This window comes from Mobula hypostoma, chromosome 8 (assembly GCF_963921235.1).
Source record: "Mobula hypostoma chromosome 8, sMobHyp1.1, whole genome shotgun sequence".
Classification (NCBI taxonomy): domain Eukaryota; kingdom Metazoa; phylum Chordata; class Chondrichthyes; order Myliobatiformes; family Myliobatidae; genus Mobula; species Mobula hypostoma.
The window spans coordinates 110,275,339-110,292,279 of NC_086104.1; the positions used below are offsets into that span (position 1 = coordinate 110,275,339).

At 42.4% G+C, this 16,941-nt stretch overlaps 1 protein-coding gene across 1 annotated transcript; it reads right to left on the reverse strand.

Annotated features, from left to right (window-relative positions):
* Window positions 1-12,735: 12,735 nt before the first annotated feature.
* Window positions 12,736-16,111, reverse strand: LOC134350202 (platelet-activating factor receptor-like). The gene has a single exon (XM_063055189.1). It carries the CDS (start codon window positions 15,316-15,318, stop codon window positions 14,317-14,319), a length of 1,002 nt encoding a protein of 333 aa, XP_062911259.1. The 5' UTR covers window positions 15,319-16,111; the 3' UTR covers window positions 12,736-14,316.
* Between the last annotated feature and the right edge of the window lie 830 nt (window positions 16,112-16,941).

Below are 16,941 nucleotides of genomic sequence, written 5' to 3' on the forward strand. Positions count from 1 at the left end.
GGTGGAATTCATTTTAGTCTGCTAGTTTGAATCTTCTAGTGTTTTTATAATGAGTAATAAGTAGATTAGATTGTTAGGACACTCAGTCCTCATTTATTGTCATTTAGAAATGCATGCATTAAAAAATGATACAATGTTCCTCCAGAAAGATATCACAGAAACACAGGACAAACCAAGACTAAAACTGACAAAACCACAAAATTATAACATATAGTTACAACAGTGCAAAGCAATACCATAATTTGATAAAGAGCAGACCATGGGCACGGTAAAAAAAGTCTCAAGTCCCGATAGCCCCATCATCTCACGCAGATGGTAGAAGGGAGAAACTCTCCCTGCCATGAACCTCCAAGCACCGCAAACTTGCCGATGCGTTGGAAGCACCCGGCCACAGCCGACTCTGAGTCCGTCCGAAAACTTCGAGCCTCCGACCAGCCCTTCAACACTGAGCACCGAGCACCATCTCTGCCGAGCACTTCGACCCCAGCCCTGGCTGCCAAGCAACAGGCAAAGCCGAGGACTCGGGGCCTTCTCCCTCCGGAGACTCTGGATCACACAGTAGCAGTGGCAGCGAAACAGGCATTTCAGAAATTTCACCAGATGTTCCTCTGTGCTCTCACGTCTGTCTCCATCAAATCAGGATTGTGCACGGCATCCTACTTGACAGATAACAGATATCATTCACCGGAGTGGCCGCTGCGCACTGCGTCACACTGCCATCTTCTCCTCCCTCAGTTTAATCACCTTCAGTTTAGGAAACATCCTGTCACATAGGTTTCAATGAGATCCCAACAGATCTCAATTTGTTAATTCCAGTAAGTAGAGGCCCATACTAAGGAGAGGTCATGGTAGGATGGAAGCTGAGGGCAGAAGGCTCTGCAGATACAAGTGACTGGGAAGAGAGAGCTGCACACACACAAGCTTAATGACGGCAAATGAGCTCAAAGGATGCATTTTCAAATCAATGATATCCCACCAACCCAGCTGCACCCCAACAACCAACAACCCCCATTAATCATTCATTCGCCTCATCTCACCTTCACACATCTTCTCTTGTGCAGTGCAGCCCTTCATACACGCAGCTATTCAGCTACAAAAGCCACACCATTGATAGAGCATGTACAACATGCTCTTGCTGCAGGTAGCTCAGGATTAGGAACCAGCAGCATCCCAGAGGGGCAAAGTGGCCTGTGCTTCCTTCACCAGAAAACTCGGCAGTGTCGGAACGATGAAAGATGCCCTAAGCTCTGGTCCACACAGTCACCTCAGTCACTGGAGTGAGAGCCTGCCAGTGAGGTGCCGTCAGAGCACACCTGGAGACCACTCCATACCCCAGGTTCTCGCCAGCCCCTGCTACAGCAAACCTTTTGCTGACATTTTCCTACATTCCCCACAGCTCTACAAGGAACTCTCTCCCAAGGACTGTCCAATTTCCTTTACACAGGATTGATTCTTGCTCCACCACTCTCTGCTGGCTGTGCGCCATGGGTCCTAACAATCAACTGATGAAAAGGCTCTTCTTCATGTCCTAGTAATACACCAGAGAAGCATAACCACAGCCATTCATACCAAGCAGGAGTAAATCAATGCAACTGAGCATGCTGTGTTGTCTAGAAGATGTTACACCACTCATCCGAGATCATCATCATCGTCCACCTCCTCCGTAAAGTTTTTAAATGAAAACTGTCAGCCCCTAAATCTAGTAGTGCAGCCTGTACTTCCTTTTGTTCAACCTTATATGCTTCACATTGCAAGTTATGGAAGTGACTTTAATTTAATTCACAATATTGTCTTTCATTATTTAAAGTCTATAGGGCTTTTGGGGGTAATTTAGTTTTTATTTGATAAAGTACTAGTAGAGGTTTTATTTCCCAACTCTCTACACTCTCTTGAATAGAACACCAGTCCCACTGGTGATGGTAATACACATTTAAGTTCGACTGTCAATCACCATTAAAAATCAGAAAAAGGAGAAGGTCCAACTGCTGGTGAATCAATAACCCTTGCAAAAACTGTATAATGAAGACCAAAGGACACTCCAAGCAACTCTGTGAAAAGGTTATTGAAAAGCACGAGTCAGGAGATCGATACAAGAAAATTTCCAAGACACTGAGTATCCCTTGGAGTACTGTTTAGTCAATCATCAAGAAATGGAAAGAATATGGTACAGCTGTAAATCTGCCTAGAGCAGGCCGTCCTCAAAAACTGTGTGACTGTGCAAGAAGGGGTCTAGTGAGGAAGGCTACCAAGAGACTTATGACAACTTTTCCAGATTTATCAGCTTCAGTGGCTGAGATGGGAGAGACTACATATATAACTGTTGCCTGGGTGCCTTACCAGTCACAGCTTTATGGAAGAGTGGAAACGAGAAAGCTACTGGTGAAAAGAGCTCACATGAAATCTTGGAGACCCTGAAATCAGCTGGGAGATTCTAGGTTGTTCTGTAACCAAAATTGAGCCTTTTGGCCATCAGACTAAATACCATATTTGGCATAAGCCAAACATCGCACATCATCAAAAACACAACATCTCTATTGTGAAACATGGTGGTGGCTGCATCATGCTGTGGGGATATTTCACTGCAGCAGGCCCTGGAAAGCTTTTCAAGGTAGAGCATGAAATGAATGCAGCAAAGTACAGGGAAATCCTGCTGGAAAACCTGATGCAGTCTGCAAGAGAACAGCGACTTTGCAGAGTACTTGTTTTCCAGCAAGACAATGACCCCAAGTAGAAAGTCAAAGCTGCACAGGAATGGCCTGAAGTGGCCAAGACAGAGTCCTCAGTCAATTGAGAATTTGTGGCAGGAGTTGAATATGGCTGTTCCCTTATGATCCCCTTGCAATCTGACAGAGCTTGAGCAGTTTTGTAAAGACAATGGGGTAAAATTGCGTGCCCAGATGTGGAAAGCTGATAGAGACGTATCCACACAGACTCAAGGCTGTAATTGCTGCCAAAGGTACATCTACTAAGGTACATCTACTAAATACTGACTTGATGGCTTGAATACTTATGCAATCAATTATTTTGTTTCATTTTTGTAATTAACTGAGATCACTTTGTAGAGACATAATTTCACTTTTACACGAAGGAATCTTTTTCTGCTGATCAGTGGCAAAAAAAGCCAAATTAAATCCTCTGTGAATCAATGTTGTAAAACAATAAAACATGAAAACCTCCAAGAGATGTGAATACATTTTTATAGGCACTGTACAAACTCCTTAGGCTTCCCTGTTAGGAAATGAACCCCAGTCGATGATTGCTGGTCCTGTAAAGCACAATTCTAACCATTATGCTTGTGCACCTGCTGCGGTGCTGCCAATGTCCACCTGCTTTCCACAGTTCACATTCTAAAGGTTTTAAAGGATGGCTTTCAGTACTTTCTTTGCTGTTGGCATAAATTTTGGCTTAACAGACTTCTGTAACCTTGCACCATTTTCATACAGTGTGAACAAATGATACACAGTACTGTGCAACAGTCTGAGTCACAGATATATAACCATATAACAATTACAGCACGGAAACAGGCCATCTCGGCCCTCCTAGTCTGTGCCGAACTCCTACTCTCACCCAATCCCACCGACCTGCACTCAGCCCATAACCCTCCATTCCTTTCCTGTCCATATAGCCGTCCAATTTAACTTTAAATGACAACATCGAACCTGCCTCAACCACTTCTGCTGGAAGCTCGTTCCACACAGCTACCACTCTCTGAGTAAAGAAGTTCCCCCTCATGTTACCCCTAAACTTTTGCCCTTTAACTCTCAACTCATGTCCTCTTGTTTGAATCTCCCCCATTCTCAATGGAAAAAGCCTATCCATGCCAACTCTATCAATCCCCCTCATAATTTTAAACACCTCTATCAAGTCGCCCCGCAACCTTCTACGCTCCAAAGAATAAAGACCTAACTTGTTCAACCTTTCTCTGTAACTTAGGAGATGAAACCCAGGCAACATTTTAGTAAATCTCCTCTGTACTCTCTCAATTTTATTGACATCTTTCCTATAATTCAGTGACCAGAACTGTACACAATACTCCAAATTTGGCCTTACCAATGCCATATATATATATATATGTGTGTGTGTGTGTGTGTGTGTGTGTGTGTTGGGGGGGAGGTTAGGAAGAGGGGAATCAGGAATCTTGGTTGGGAAAAGTGGGAAGCATTCTCTAATGATCATTAAACTATTTGGAATCAAATTACCTTGCCTGGTGTCTGAGGGCTGGGTGTGTCTGCACCCGCATCACTGGCACACACCATCCCTGCCCCCCCCCCACTGCCACCCTCAGCCCCTGGCACTCCTTCTCTGCACCCTGTCCCATATCCCTCCACCCTCGCCATTCCCAACAGCCTTGGCTCGAGCAGACTTACACACTCGCTCTCTGTACCACGTTGTGTACCTCAGTCTTTTCACAATATGGTGCACAACAATAGGGAAGTGAGTTTGAAGCTGTGTGAAACTTTCATTCAGCCAAAACGCATGTTTCTGTGCTGTATCCAGCTCACAACTGAAATATTGTTTTTATTTCTGGCCACCTCACTTCAGGAAGGTTAGGAAGATTCTTGACATGGTGTTTGAATGTTTTCAGAGTCGAAGGATTTCATCTCCAATGTTTGACCAGAGCAGCTGCAGTTCTTTTCCATTGGAATCAAGAAGGGATTAGGTGGAGGTGTGGAGAAGATTTCAAGGTTCAGAGTAAATTGATTATAAAACTAGATACAGAATCTGTCACAGTGAGATTATTTTTCTTGCAGGCAATTATAATAGAAAAAATAAATAGGATAGAATCAACGATCAACTACACACAAAGGCTGACAAACAACCAATGTGCTAAAGAAGATAAGCTGTGTAAGTAACAAAATGTTAATAATAAATAAACAAGCAGGCAAGTAAATAACTAAATAATAGATAAATAAATTTTGAGAACATGAGTTGTAGAGTACCTGAAATTTAGTTCAATGGTTGTGGAATCGGTTCAGAGTTTCGGATCCAGCTTAGAAAATGCAGCACTTTTAGAGAGAGTGAATAGAGAGAAACTGCCTCCATTAGCAGATGGTGCAGAGGCAGGAACACGTAGATCGAAGGCTCTGAGAAAAACTTCATGGAGGGCTGGGCTGTTATTGTGATTGGATGCCTGTGGCTAGTGTTGACCCACAAGGGTTGGTACTGGGCCCCTTGCTGTTGCTTTGGGCAAAATCATGATTTGGGTTTAGGTGTAGGAGGCATAATCAGAAATTTACAGATGATGTAGAACTTTGGTGGAGTGGTTGACAATGTTTGCTATAATCTTAGGCTACAGGATGATATTAATGTGTTGTTGAAATGGGCTAAAAATGACAGCTGAAGTTTAATTCAACAAATGTAAGGCAGTGTACTTTAGGGATGCTGATGAAACTAGGGGGTACACCATAAATGGTAGGGCCCTAAGAGTATCGGCAACAGAGGGACTTTGGCGCTCTAGTCCAAAGATCCTTGAATATGGTGGTGAAGCAGATAACTTTATAAGAAAGCTTATGGGAAGCTGGCTCGCATTAGTGGAGCCATTGAGTGGGTGAACAGGGAGGATATGCTCCAACTTTATGGAACATTGGTCAGATGTTGACTGGATTACCACATGCATTACTGGTCAGGAAAGGGTGCAGGGGAGCTACACCAGAATGTCTCCTGAGGTTTCAGCAACGAGGAGAGACTGGAATGGAAGAGGTTAAGAGAAAGGGTGGGGTATGCATCCACCTATCAGCTACTTACAGTGCAGTCCAAACATCTCTCACCCAGCGTCTCCACAACAGTCCCACCTCCAGTCATGCAAAGATAAGACTAATGACACTCTCATTAGCTCTATGACTCTTAGCGACCCTCGTGTGATCGCTATACCTTTAAAGAGTGCATAAGCTGGAAAACTACCCACCATGGATCAAGGACTCAGGGTGGTGGACAGGTTGTCTTGGAGGAGTGGAGGTTGGTGGCTCTGGCTGTGAATGGCATGATGATGTTGGGAAATAGTGTAGGTTCACGTAGGGGGAGAATGTGGAAAAGGAACTGGAGATGGTGGTCTTGGCGAGTGTGAGTTGGTGGAAGGAAGTTGGAAGGAAGTTGAATGTCGATCTGGAAAACAGAAAAAGAAACATAATATGGGAATGATTTCAAGTGATGTAAAGGTAGTGTGGGAGATATTGAAAAATAGGAAAGAAGACTTAAAGGTAATGTTTAAAGTTGATGTGGAACACTCTTCTTCTATCAATCTCATTAAATAACTACAGAGTTAAAATTGGCCATAGGAAATATAGATTGTGCTTGTACTTTAAGAGGAGGTGATGAGTTAACAGTGTGAGAAAGCATTACAATTGAAGACTCTGCTTGGCAAAAAGTTAGTGTCTCTGTTGCCTAATGAAAATTAAGGTATTCGAGGTGTTATAATGGATGGCCCAGTGGAGATTTCAATAGAAGACTTTAAATCTCATTTATTGGGAGGCGAGGTTAATGAGGTAAAGAGATTGCAAGTAGTCAGAAATGGGGTAAGGATGGATAGTTTATCTATATTGATATGTTTTGATGAAATGAAGCTCTCTGATAGAGTTAGTTTGGGGTATATTAGTTATAATATATGAGCTTATGCAATGGCCTTGCAAAAAGTTAAACCGAAATTTTTGCAAAGTACCAGTCAAAGAACAGAATATGAAGTCAGAGGCTATATGTTGGCATCAAACTTCTCTCACTAAAGATACTTTACTAGTTGATAAAATGAAGTTTGTGATGTTCATAACAGATGTGGTGAAGAGTACTGCTCAAACAGCTATTTGTACTGAGAAATTTAAAACTATTGTGAAAGCTGCTGAAAAGTATCTGGCTACAGCTGGTGTGATGTGGGGAGCTGTAAATGAAGCTCTGATGGGTGGGGAATCTGTATTTCAGTCTCTTCGTGAAGGAACACGATGAGCATAAGAATATTGCAGTGCAATGCGAGAAGCTGGATTTCTGACGGTCAAGACCTTAAGTTTATTTCAGATTTATCAAATCCACCTGGTGTTACATGTATTGAGTAATCCTGGTTGTCAACACATTTAAGTTTTTCCTTGTTGAGTTATATTGTAATTAGGCATGATAGATTAGTTGGTAGAGGGGTTGGTGTTGCAATTTTATAAGGAAAGGGATAAGACATAGAGTTGTGGATGTAAATGAAGTATATGAGGCACTTGTAGTGGAAGTATTTGATTCCACAGGTAGGGGCATTAAATTGATAATTTGTTACAACCCTTGTAGAAAGCTTTCGATTGACTTCAAAGGTTTCAAAGGTACATTAAAGGTCAGAGACATGTATACAATATACATCCTGAAATGCTTTCCCTTTGCAAACATCCACGAAAAACGGAGGAGTGCTCCCATAGAATGAATGACAGTTAAATATTAGAACCCCAAAGTCCCCCCCACTCCCCTCCCTCCTGCAAAAAAAAACATCAGCACCCACCAGCAAGCACACAAGCATGCAGCAAAACAATAGCAAAGACAAAGACTTGCAGTACTCCAAAGACTGCTCATTCACCCACTATTCAACATACCACAGGCTCATTCTCTCCCTAATGAGGGAGAAAGAGGTGTCTCTGTTTCACAATGAGAGGGGAGACATACCAAACAACTCACTGGTTTACGATGTTAAGAGTCCATTGCGTCACTTTTATTGAGATCTGTGCCTAAAGATCTCAGGCCCCTGGGCACACAGCCTTAGATCTTTCATCTACCATGACACTTCGTTCTTCCTCTAGGACACCGACCTACGATCCACCTGTCTCCAGAGCCACGAGATCTCGGGCCTCCAAAGGTGAGCGTAGCTCTTAGGCCGCACCCATAGTGTGCCGAATAACATCCAGTCGCGAAACACTGAGAGCAGCTCCCATTCCCGCAAAGAATTGTAGGCAGCGTGGAACTACAGGTCAGGGTCTTCAAAATAACCCTGAAAAAAAAAAGGGAAAAATAGAGATGTTAAAGTTAGAAATAGAGCTCTTTCCAAAGATGCAGGCAAAGGAGTCGCCATTAGGGGCCATTGATTCTCCTAAGTCTCCTCCAAGCATATGTACCTTTAGCTCACTAAGGATTGTATGGGGTGGGGATTTTAATGCGCATAGTTCACTATGTTTGCAGAATGATGGTAATGGTTTGATTGTAGAAGAATTTTAGATATTCACATCTTGTGTGTCTTAATGATGGGAGGGGTACGAGATTTAATGTTCATAATTGTTCTTAAACTGCCATAGATTTAACTGTAGTTTGGAACATTCTGGCTGGAGTGAGTGAGTGAGAGAGATGTCATGGGAGATGAAACATTGGGGAGTGATCATTTTCCTATATTTATAAGCTTGGGTGTAGATTTGTATTCGTGACAGAAAGGAACCTTTAGGACATGGAATTTTGGTAAAGCAAATATGGAAAAGTTTAAGGCTTTGTGTGATGAACGTCTGTCTGGGTGAATGTTGAGGATGATGTGGATTTCTGCAATGAAATGTTATGCAAACTGCAGTGGAAGTGATTTCTATTAAAAAGGGTATTAGTAAGAGAAAGGCTGTACCATGATGGACTGAGGAGTGTGCAGAGGCAATTAGGGAGAGAAATAAGGCATGTAGGAAAGTTAAGAAGTATCACTCTCTGAGTGACCTTATTAAGTATAAAAGAGCATAGATCGTGGTGAGGAAAGTAGTGAAGGTTGCGAAAAATTGTGATAGAATTGGAAGGGATACTAAACTTGGAGAACTTGGGGAATGATTAAAACTTATGGTTGGGGGGAGGAATTCAGAGGGCTAGGGACATTCCAGTATTGATTAAAGAAGGTAATACGAGTATTATTGAAATAGAGAAAGTTGTGTTGGTGGCTCGGTCACTTCCTGCAATTTATAATCAAGACAGTTTAAGTGCAGAGGCTAAACAATGTAGGGCTAAGGTTCTAAGTGAATTCCCTGATGTGTTGGAAGCTAGCTATAGCAATGATAGTATTAGTGATGTAGAGTTTTCTTTGTGTGAATTTAAGAAAGCTGTTAATAGTACAGGTCAAACTGCTTCAGGAAAGGAAAGGAAAATTGTTATTGTAGGATCAAACATATGGTTGACATCTCTCTTGAGATGATGTTAAAACTTTTGAATCATATTTGGAGTTTAGACCATCTTCTCTCCTCATGGAAAATGGCAGTAGAAGTGCCTGTTCTAAAACCTGAAACCACCCCCATCAGATCCTTCTAGTTGTAGATCAATAATGTCCTATTTGTGTAAACTTATGGAATGTATGGTAATAAAGTGGTTGAGTTATACTTTAGAAAAAAGAGGTGATATAACATTTTATCAGAGCAGATTTCAGAAGAGTAGAATTACATTGGATTCAGTTTTATGCTTGGAAGATGATATTAGGAAAACACCGGTAAACAAAGAAATTGTAACAGCAGTACTTTTTGATATAGAAAAACATATCATATGTTATGGAGGGGAAGTCTTTTGATTAAATTATGGAAATTAGGAGTGAGAGGAAGGCTATCTCTTTGAGTTTTTTATTGGGACGGTCTTTTCAGATAAGGGTAGGTAAGGTACATTCGAGCTTCTATGAGATAGAGAATGGGAACCCACAAGGCAGTATTTGTAGCCCTCTGTTATTTAATATTATGATTAATGATATTTTCTCTGAGATAGGTACTGAGGTTGGTAAATCACTTTTGGTAGATGATGGAGCTTTATGGATCAGAGGTAGAAATTTCAATTTAACTGTATGTAGGATGCAATTAGTGGTTAATAAGGTTGAACTGAGGGGTTTTAAGCTTTCTGTAGCTGAAACACAAGTTGTATGTTTTACAAGGAGGATCAATAGACCCGCACTTCATTTTAAATTAGATAGTCAAATTCTGGAAGAAGTGTCATTGGCAAGGTTTCTTGGTTTGTGGTTGGATAATATGCTGGCACTGAAGCATCATATCAGTAAGATAATTGACAAATGTAAAGGGACACTAAATATCCTTAGGTGCCTACTTGCATATTCCTGGGGTGCTACAGGAAAATCTCTGTTGACCAGTTATACTTGTTTATTAGATCTGTATTTGATTATGGCTGTGTGGCTTATGGATCAGCTTCAGCTTTACCTTTAAAATGTTTGGATGTGATACAAGCACAGACTTTAAGACTATGTTGTGTACAGTGAGGTCATCTCCTGTTTTGGATTTACTGGTTGAACTGGGACAATTCCCCTTACAGTTGTGGAGTTTGAAGTTGATGTTAACGTACTGGATTAAATTGAGGGGCAGAGGAATGATCACCCTGTTATAAGTGTGTTGGAAGACTGTTGGGAACATCAGAAGAATGTTTTTAGTTTTGGCCGGCTATGTTCCCCACCGTGGTTTTTTCCCAATGAGTTTCGTTGATTTCAGGTTGCATGATTTAATGAAGTTCAAGGATCGAGATATGCCTGAGAGTCTGTTGGTTGATCTATATTTTAAGGAAAATTATTGTGATATGTTAACAATTTTTATTGATGGATGAAAAGATAATTTAACAGAAAATATCAGTGTGGCTGTTTATGTGACTGAACTACAGGTAACAATAAAGAAACGTCTTACAAACTATTTATCAGCATATATTGCAGAGCTGGTTACCATCATTTCGGGCCTACAATGGGTGGAGAAAATCTGTCCTTGCAAAGTTATAATTTCTTCAGAATCTTTTTCCGTTTTAAGTGGTCTTAAAACAGGTCATCCCAGCAGTAGACCAGATTTACTGTTGGAAGTTCTTCAAACTTTATTTCACATTCAAAGTTATTGGTGCTCATGTCAGCTTCTTATGGGTCCCTGTATATAGAAGTGTTGAGGGGAATGAGTGGGTTGATTTTTTGGCCAAAAAAATGGTTAAAAGTTCATTTCTGGATATAGACCTTCCACTTAGCAAATCAGAAGCTAAGGGGTTAGTGGGACTAAGATTTTTAGGGAATTATGCAAGACACAAGAGGAGACGCGTGAAAGTGAGGTGAGGCAAATATCACAACCACAGATCCAGCAGCGCAGTAGATACGGCAATTGCACTTGTGAATTTGCACGTGTCAGCTAATTATTGTTTAATCATGATAGTATTTAACTCCATACTTGTCGTCATAGTGCTTGTTGAGACTTGGACAGAGCACAGCAACACTTCGCTGCCTGTTTGCTTTCAGCCTTCCCTGAGAAATTGGAGTTTCAAGTCAATTGACTCTGAAGACTAGCGGTATTCGTTTAATGTTTAGATTTTCTTTTCAGCTGCAGTCTAGACTTCATTTCCCATTTGAGAGTTTTAGTTAATGGCCCTATTTGGCCTAGCATTTATTGTTTATTTTCCCTTTAACACTGTTCGCATTAAAGTTTGTGAACTATTGACCTGCTTCAGTGTCTCTCACTCCGCACTTGGGCCATATCCAAACCTGGTAACAGCAAATGAATGATTAGTAGTGGTTGCTGGTTGTTGGGGTGCAGCTGGGTTGGTGGGATATCATGGTTTTGAAAATGCATGCTTTGCCTGAGCTCATTTGACCTGTCATTAAGCTTCCTCCTGCTCTCTGTATTCGTGCAGTTCTCCTTCATTGTCTTCTGCACTCTCTCTTCCTTCCCAGTCACTTGTATCTGCCGAGCCTTTTGCAGCCCCCCCCCACCCCAAAACTTCTATACCACCACGACCTCTGCCTAGTCTGGGCCTCTACTCGCTGGATTTTAGAAGTATGAGGGGGGAGGGGATCTCATTGAAACCTATCAAATATTGAAATGTTGAGATAGAGTGGCTGTGAAGAGGATGTTTCCTTTGGGGAGGGAGTCTAGGATCAGAGGACACAGCCTCAAAATAGAGGGACATCTGTTTAAAACAGATGAAGAGGAATTTTTTAGCCAGTGGGTGGTGAATCTGTGCAAACTGATGTCTTACAATGAGAGTACAATGATGTCTTGCAGTGAGAGTAACAAGACTAATGCTTGTCACATTTTCCATTCCAACACTTTTTAAAAAAAGTTTCAAAGTGACACTTCAGGGTTATTAAATTTACCAGAGCAGGACTGAGCAACGAAGGAACCAAAGGAAATAATCTCCCAAGCAGAGAAGTGATACAGACACATCAGATATAATCAACCAAGCAAGATACAGAATTCTACAGGAAATGTTGCAAGGGAAGGACATGAAATAAATAAAAGTTGCATACCCAGTGGCCACTTTATGAGCTGCATCAGTACACTTCTTTGTTAATGCAAATATCTATTCAGCCAATCATGTGGCAGCAACTCAATGCATATAAGCATGCAGACATGGTCAAGAGGTTCAGTTGTTGTTCAGACCAAACATCAGAATGTTGAAGAAATGTGATCCAAGTGATTTTAACTGTGGTATGATTGTTGGTACCATATGGGGTGGTTTGAGTATCTCAGAAACGGTTGTTCTCCTGGGGTTTTCATGCACAACAGTCTGTAGAGTTTACAGAGAATGGTGTGGCTGGTTCAAGCTGACAGGAAGGTGTCAGTAACTAAGATAACCATGCGTGTGCAGGAGCATCTCTGAATGCACAACTCGTCAAACCTTGATGGGCTATAGCAGCAGAAGATCATGAAGATACACTCAGTGGCCATTTTATTAGTTACAAGATGTACCTAATGAAGTGGCCACTGAATGTAAAGAAGGTAAGTTAAACTGAAGGTAATTATTTCCCATAATGAAGACACTAGAAGATTGAATATAGCAGACTAAAATGAATTCTACCACATTTATTTTCAGCCCGAAGAGCAGGAAAATAACACTACTATCATTTACATCAAAATATTATTAATATTTGTCACGATTCACTAGTGTCAGAAATATTTAGAAATTGTAATTGTAATCTCTCACATGCATAGTCAGAGTGCTGGTCAGTAATTTCCAACTTTTAACATACTGGAATTCTGGAAAAATTACTCAAGAAAGAGCTGAAAGCAATATAACTTTTGCCCTCATTTAATGAAGACATTGTGCATAACCCTAAAAAAAAAGCCACAAATATTTATACAATAAATTGGAGCTGCACAGCTCTTCATTAAACAGCAATGGGCCTGGTAAGAAATATTCTGCAAATCTTGTAAAATCTCAAGTTGCATCATTTTCTCACATTTTTTTTACAAGACGTTCATTTTGTGTAGTTTGGGACATTGTGTTCTTTAACTCTGAGTGAAAACTGAAGGGGTGTGATGAGTATTAATCATGGCCAACATTTACTGCCTTTGAGAAGTAATGATGGGATACCTTCTTGACGGGTTGCAGTCCTTTGGGGCAGAGCTCCCACAATGCTGCTGGGGAGGAGATCTAGGGTTTAGAGTCAAAGATGAATTATTTCCGGGTCAGAACAGGGTGCAGCTTGAACCGCACGTCTATACTGGAGATAATTTACACAGTCCAGTTAACTTATCAACCAGTACATCTTTCGAAAGTGGGAAGGATCTGGAGCTCCTGGGGAAAAGCCACTGGATGGATCCTTTCCTTTACTATTGGGATGATTATCCTACTCCATTCAGATAAAACGGCTCTCCTCATTAGTTCTGTTTGCCATGAGCACGGGTTAATTGAAATCAAAAAGGGTGGACTATGCTCCATCCATAGCTCTAAAGCACTGAAATTCCCAACTGCTACTGACTGAGACCAGCTGACTTCATGACAATGACCAGAGATCAACTGGCTGATAGAGTCATACATATCGCAATGGAATGCGCCTCCACAAGCTCCATACTAGCTATTCACCATCCTCGAGGGGGAAAAAAAAACCTTCTCCTCAGACCCTCTTAACATTTCACTCTTTTTCACCTTAACCCTGTGCATCTCCGGTTCTAGATTCCCCAATCCAGGAGATTAAAAAAAAATCTATCTATGTTCATCTCTGTTCCTCCCTGTTTTTGTGAGCCTCTATAAAACGCTTTTTGAATAAAAACACCGCTTCCCCATTGTAAATAACTCTTAAGAACTGGCAATTTCCTTAGTGCTTAAAGGAAGATTTCGATGAAAAAAAAATCTAGTATGTTATTTGATTGTTATTGAAGTTAAACGGAAATGTAAAAAGAGCAATTGTAAACAACAGTTTAACAGTAAAAAGCCATGGAATCAAACGAAGTGATCGGCTCTGGTAAAAATACATGAAGCAGTGTGTTAACCCGTAGTTCGTACAGATTTTCTCGGAGCTGGTCGGTAGTCTGGTTGTAAGCAAACAAGCCGCTGCGTTTTTTTTGGACAACGGGGAAAGTTACTCATCGTTACTTGCAAAGCAAAATAATACAAATCACTGAAAATATACAATCAATACATTCACACCGAATTGGGATACTGCGATCAACTGTGAATGGTTTGAGATTTTTGCCTCTTCAGAACACAGTTATTCCTGAGGTAGCCCATCCACTCTCTCAGGTATTGTCTGAAATCTTCGGTCAGAAAACAGTAAACAATAGGATCCAGAACACAGTTGATACACATCAGGCCCAGAGTAACGTGGTGAACGTCGTTGAAACTCTTCCTGAAGGTGCCATCTCCAGGTTTCGTGAAGTTGAGAACGTAAACCACCCAAGGCAGTTGGATCATGTGGTATGGGAGAAAACAAAGGCTGTAGATCACTAGAACCATCAGCACCATTCGGGAAGCCCGTTTCTTCAGCTTGCCTTGAGGCAAACTCAACGCTACCTTGTCAATCAAAAGTTTTCGAAGGATGAGGATATAATTAGCAATCACCACCCCGAAGGTGACAGCGAAAGTCAGCGCCATAATCGAGTGAATGATCAATAAACGCGATCGTTCTGACTCATTGTCGCTGCAGTAATTTTCGAAACAGCTTGTTTTGTTGTCCGGTCTTTTATTGGTGTGGTTACTGTTTGTGATCAAAATAGGTATAGAAGCACCCAGAGTTCCTGTCCATATTACAGCGGTAAGGATGACAGCTCTTACCACCTGCTTCGTCTGAGCTGTTTTCAGCGGCCGTGAGACAGCGAGGTAGCGGCTGAAGCTTATCAGTGACAAGAAGCAGAGAGTGCTGTAGGTGTTGATGTAAAACAGAGACCCAAAGAAACCGCACGCACGGTCGGATAATCTCCAGTTTCTTCCGTTATTGTAATAATCGACCCAGACTGGAAGAAACACAACGAACATCAGGTCCGCCAGTGTCAAATTGATCATGTAGATTTTGACTTCAGTCAGTCTTTTATTGGCTTTGTTGTATAATAAATAAAAGCATGCTACGATGTTTTCCGGAAGCCCTATAATAAAGAGAAGACTGTAGATTACAACGAAAAATCTGGGTGTAAATGCAGACGACTCGTATAATTTGTCGTTCGTGCAGGTCATGTTTGCCGCCGGTCACCCAGTGAAAGTAGCACAATTGTCTCCGTGAAGCTGCGGTAAATCCACCGATCACCTCCCTGCACTGTGCGAGATGGGTGCTGATCAAGTTTTTACTCCGCAGTTGCGTGAACAACTCCCAGATGCCGTTCTTCTACGAATGTGAATGCTTGATTGTTAATTGTATCAGTGTCCAAGCGAGTTCAGTCTCAGACCCTTCCAACTTCTCTCGTTCTGTTAGCTTGACTCCAGATGGAGAAAGTCTCGTCTTTTCAGTTACTTCTAGGACTGGAGCTAACGGTCAATAATATTTCGCAGTCCTAAAACCGAATGTGAAGTGTCATAGAAACAGGAACAGAATCTGCCGCGGACTTAGGGCGTTAACTGTTCTGGTTCTTTTCGTTCCTCCCTTCAGGTTCCCTTCTCTTTGATCAGGAGGGAGGTCGAAATCTCTCACGCTTCAGTCAGAACCAAAGTTCACGTATGGCGAGACCGGCATTTCCAGGAATGGGGCGAAAGGGCCGGATCAGTTCCGGTGAGAGGTGCTGGTTTCACGCCAGCGGTAGAGACCGGACTCACCCACCCAAATCGCAGAACGATGAGGTTTGACAACGTTTCAGTCTCTCTAACTCAGTCCTTATTAGACAATCATACAGGGTGGAGGAGGACTTGCTTCCACGGGACTACTGGGCTGTCTGGCGACGCCAGTGTTGGACCCAGAGGCTCTTGCGTAGGTGCGGCAGGAGGTGGTTGTGGGTGAGGTTTTTTATGAGCAGTTAGCTGTCATTTCCCCAAGCTCAACGCCACTTTCCTGCTTTGCTTCTTAACTTCTTTCATGTCTCAATTCCCATGAAACTCTGCCTTGGGAATATTCCGCGATTGAACCCTTGGCTAGTGTCACACGGGGGGAGGGGGCGGGATTGGGAGCAAGGGTGGACCCAAATGCAAGACACATCTTGTGAGGTTACTTAGATTTAGTTTATAGTTCGATACCAGGAGAGCTAGGCAGGAGCATGAGTAGCGAACTGGACAAGGACTGAGGACTACCACTAGGCTGGGACTAAGGGTCTGGGCTAGGACTCGGAATTGGATCCCAGAACTAGAGGAGACATGAAGAGGCTAGAGTATGGACTCGGAGCCAGAGACTGGGCAAGGACCCAGTACCTGGGTCTTGCCTCGGGCTCGGACCACAGAACCAGGCTAGGACACGACATCGCGAGGGAGAGGAGGAACATGGGAACACAGAGCCTCGGTCTCTGGAGATCAGGTACATGGAACCATGGACACATACACAGAACACAAAGCTGGGACCCCTCCTTGGGAACAGGACATAGTGCCGGGACTCACACATAGAACAGAGAGCCGGGACCCCTCCTTGGGTACAGGACATAGGGCTGGGACTCATGACCCCCGCGGGGCAACGGCAAGACTTACCCCACGGAGGAGAGGACAAAACAAGACAAACACCAAAGAACACAGTTTCTATCTAGCTCCAGCGATAGAACTAGGTGCAGGGGAGGGCTACAGACGAAAGCTAGAAGCTAGAGGGGCAGAGAAGGAATTCAGACAGAGAGGTAGGACAGGAATCACAGACCACCAGGTCCAGGACTTGATAGGTACTCGGATGCT

Bases quoted from the DNA above. Each gene is read 5' to 3' on its own strand.
- LOC134350202 (XM_063055189.1), bottom strand. From the start codon at position 15,318: ATGACCTGCACGAACGACAAATTATACGAGTCGTCTGCATTTACACCC.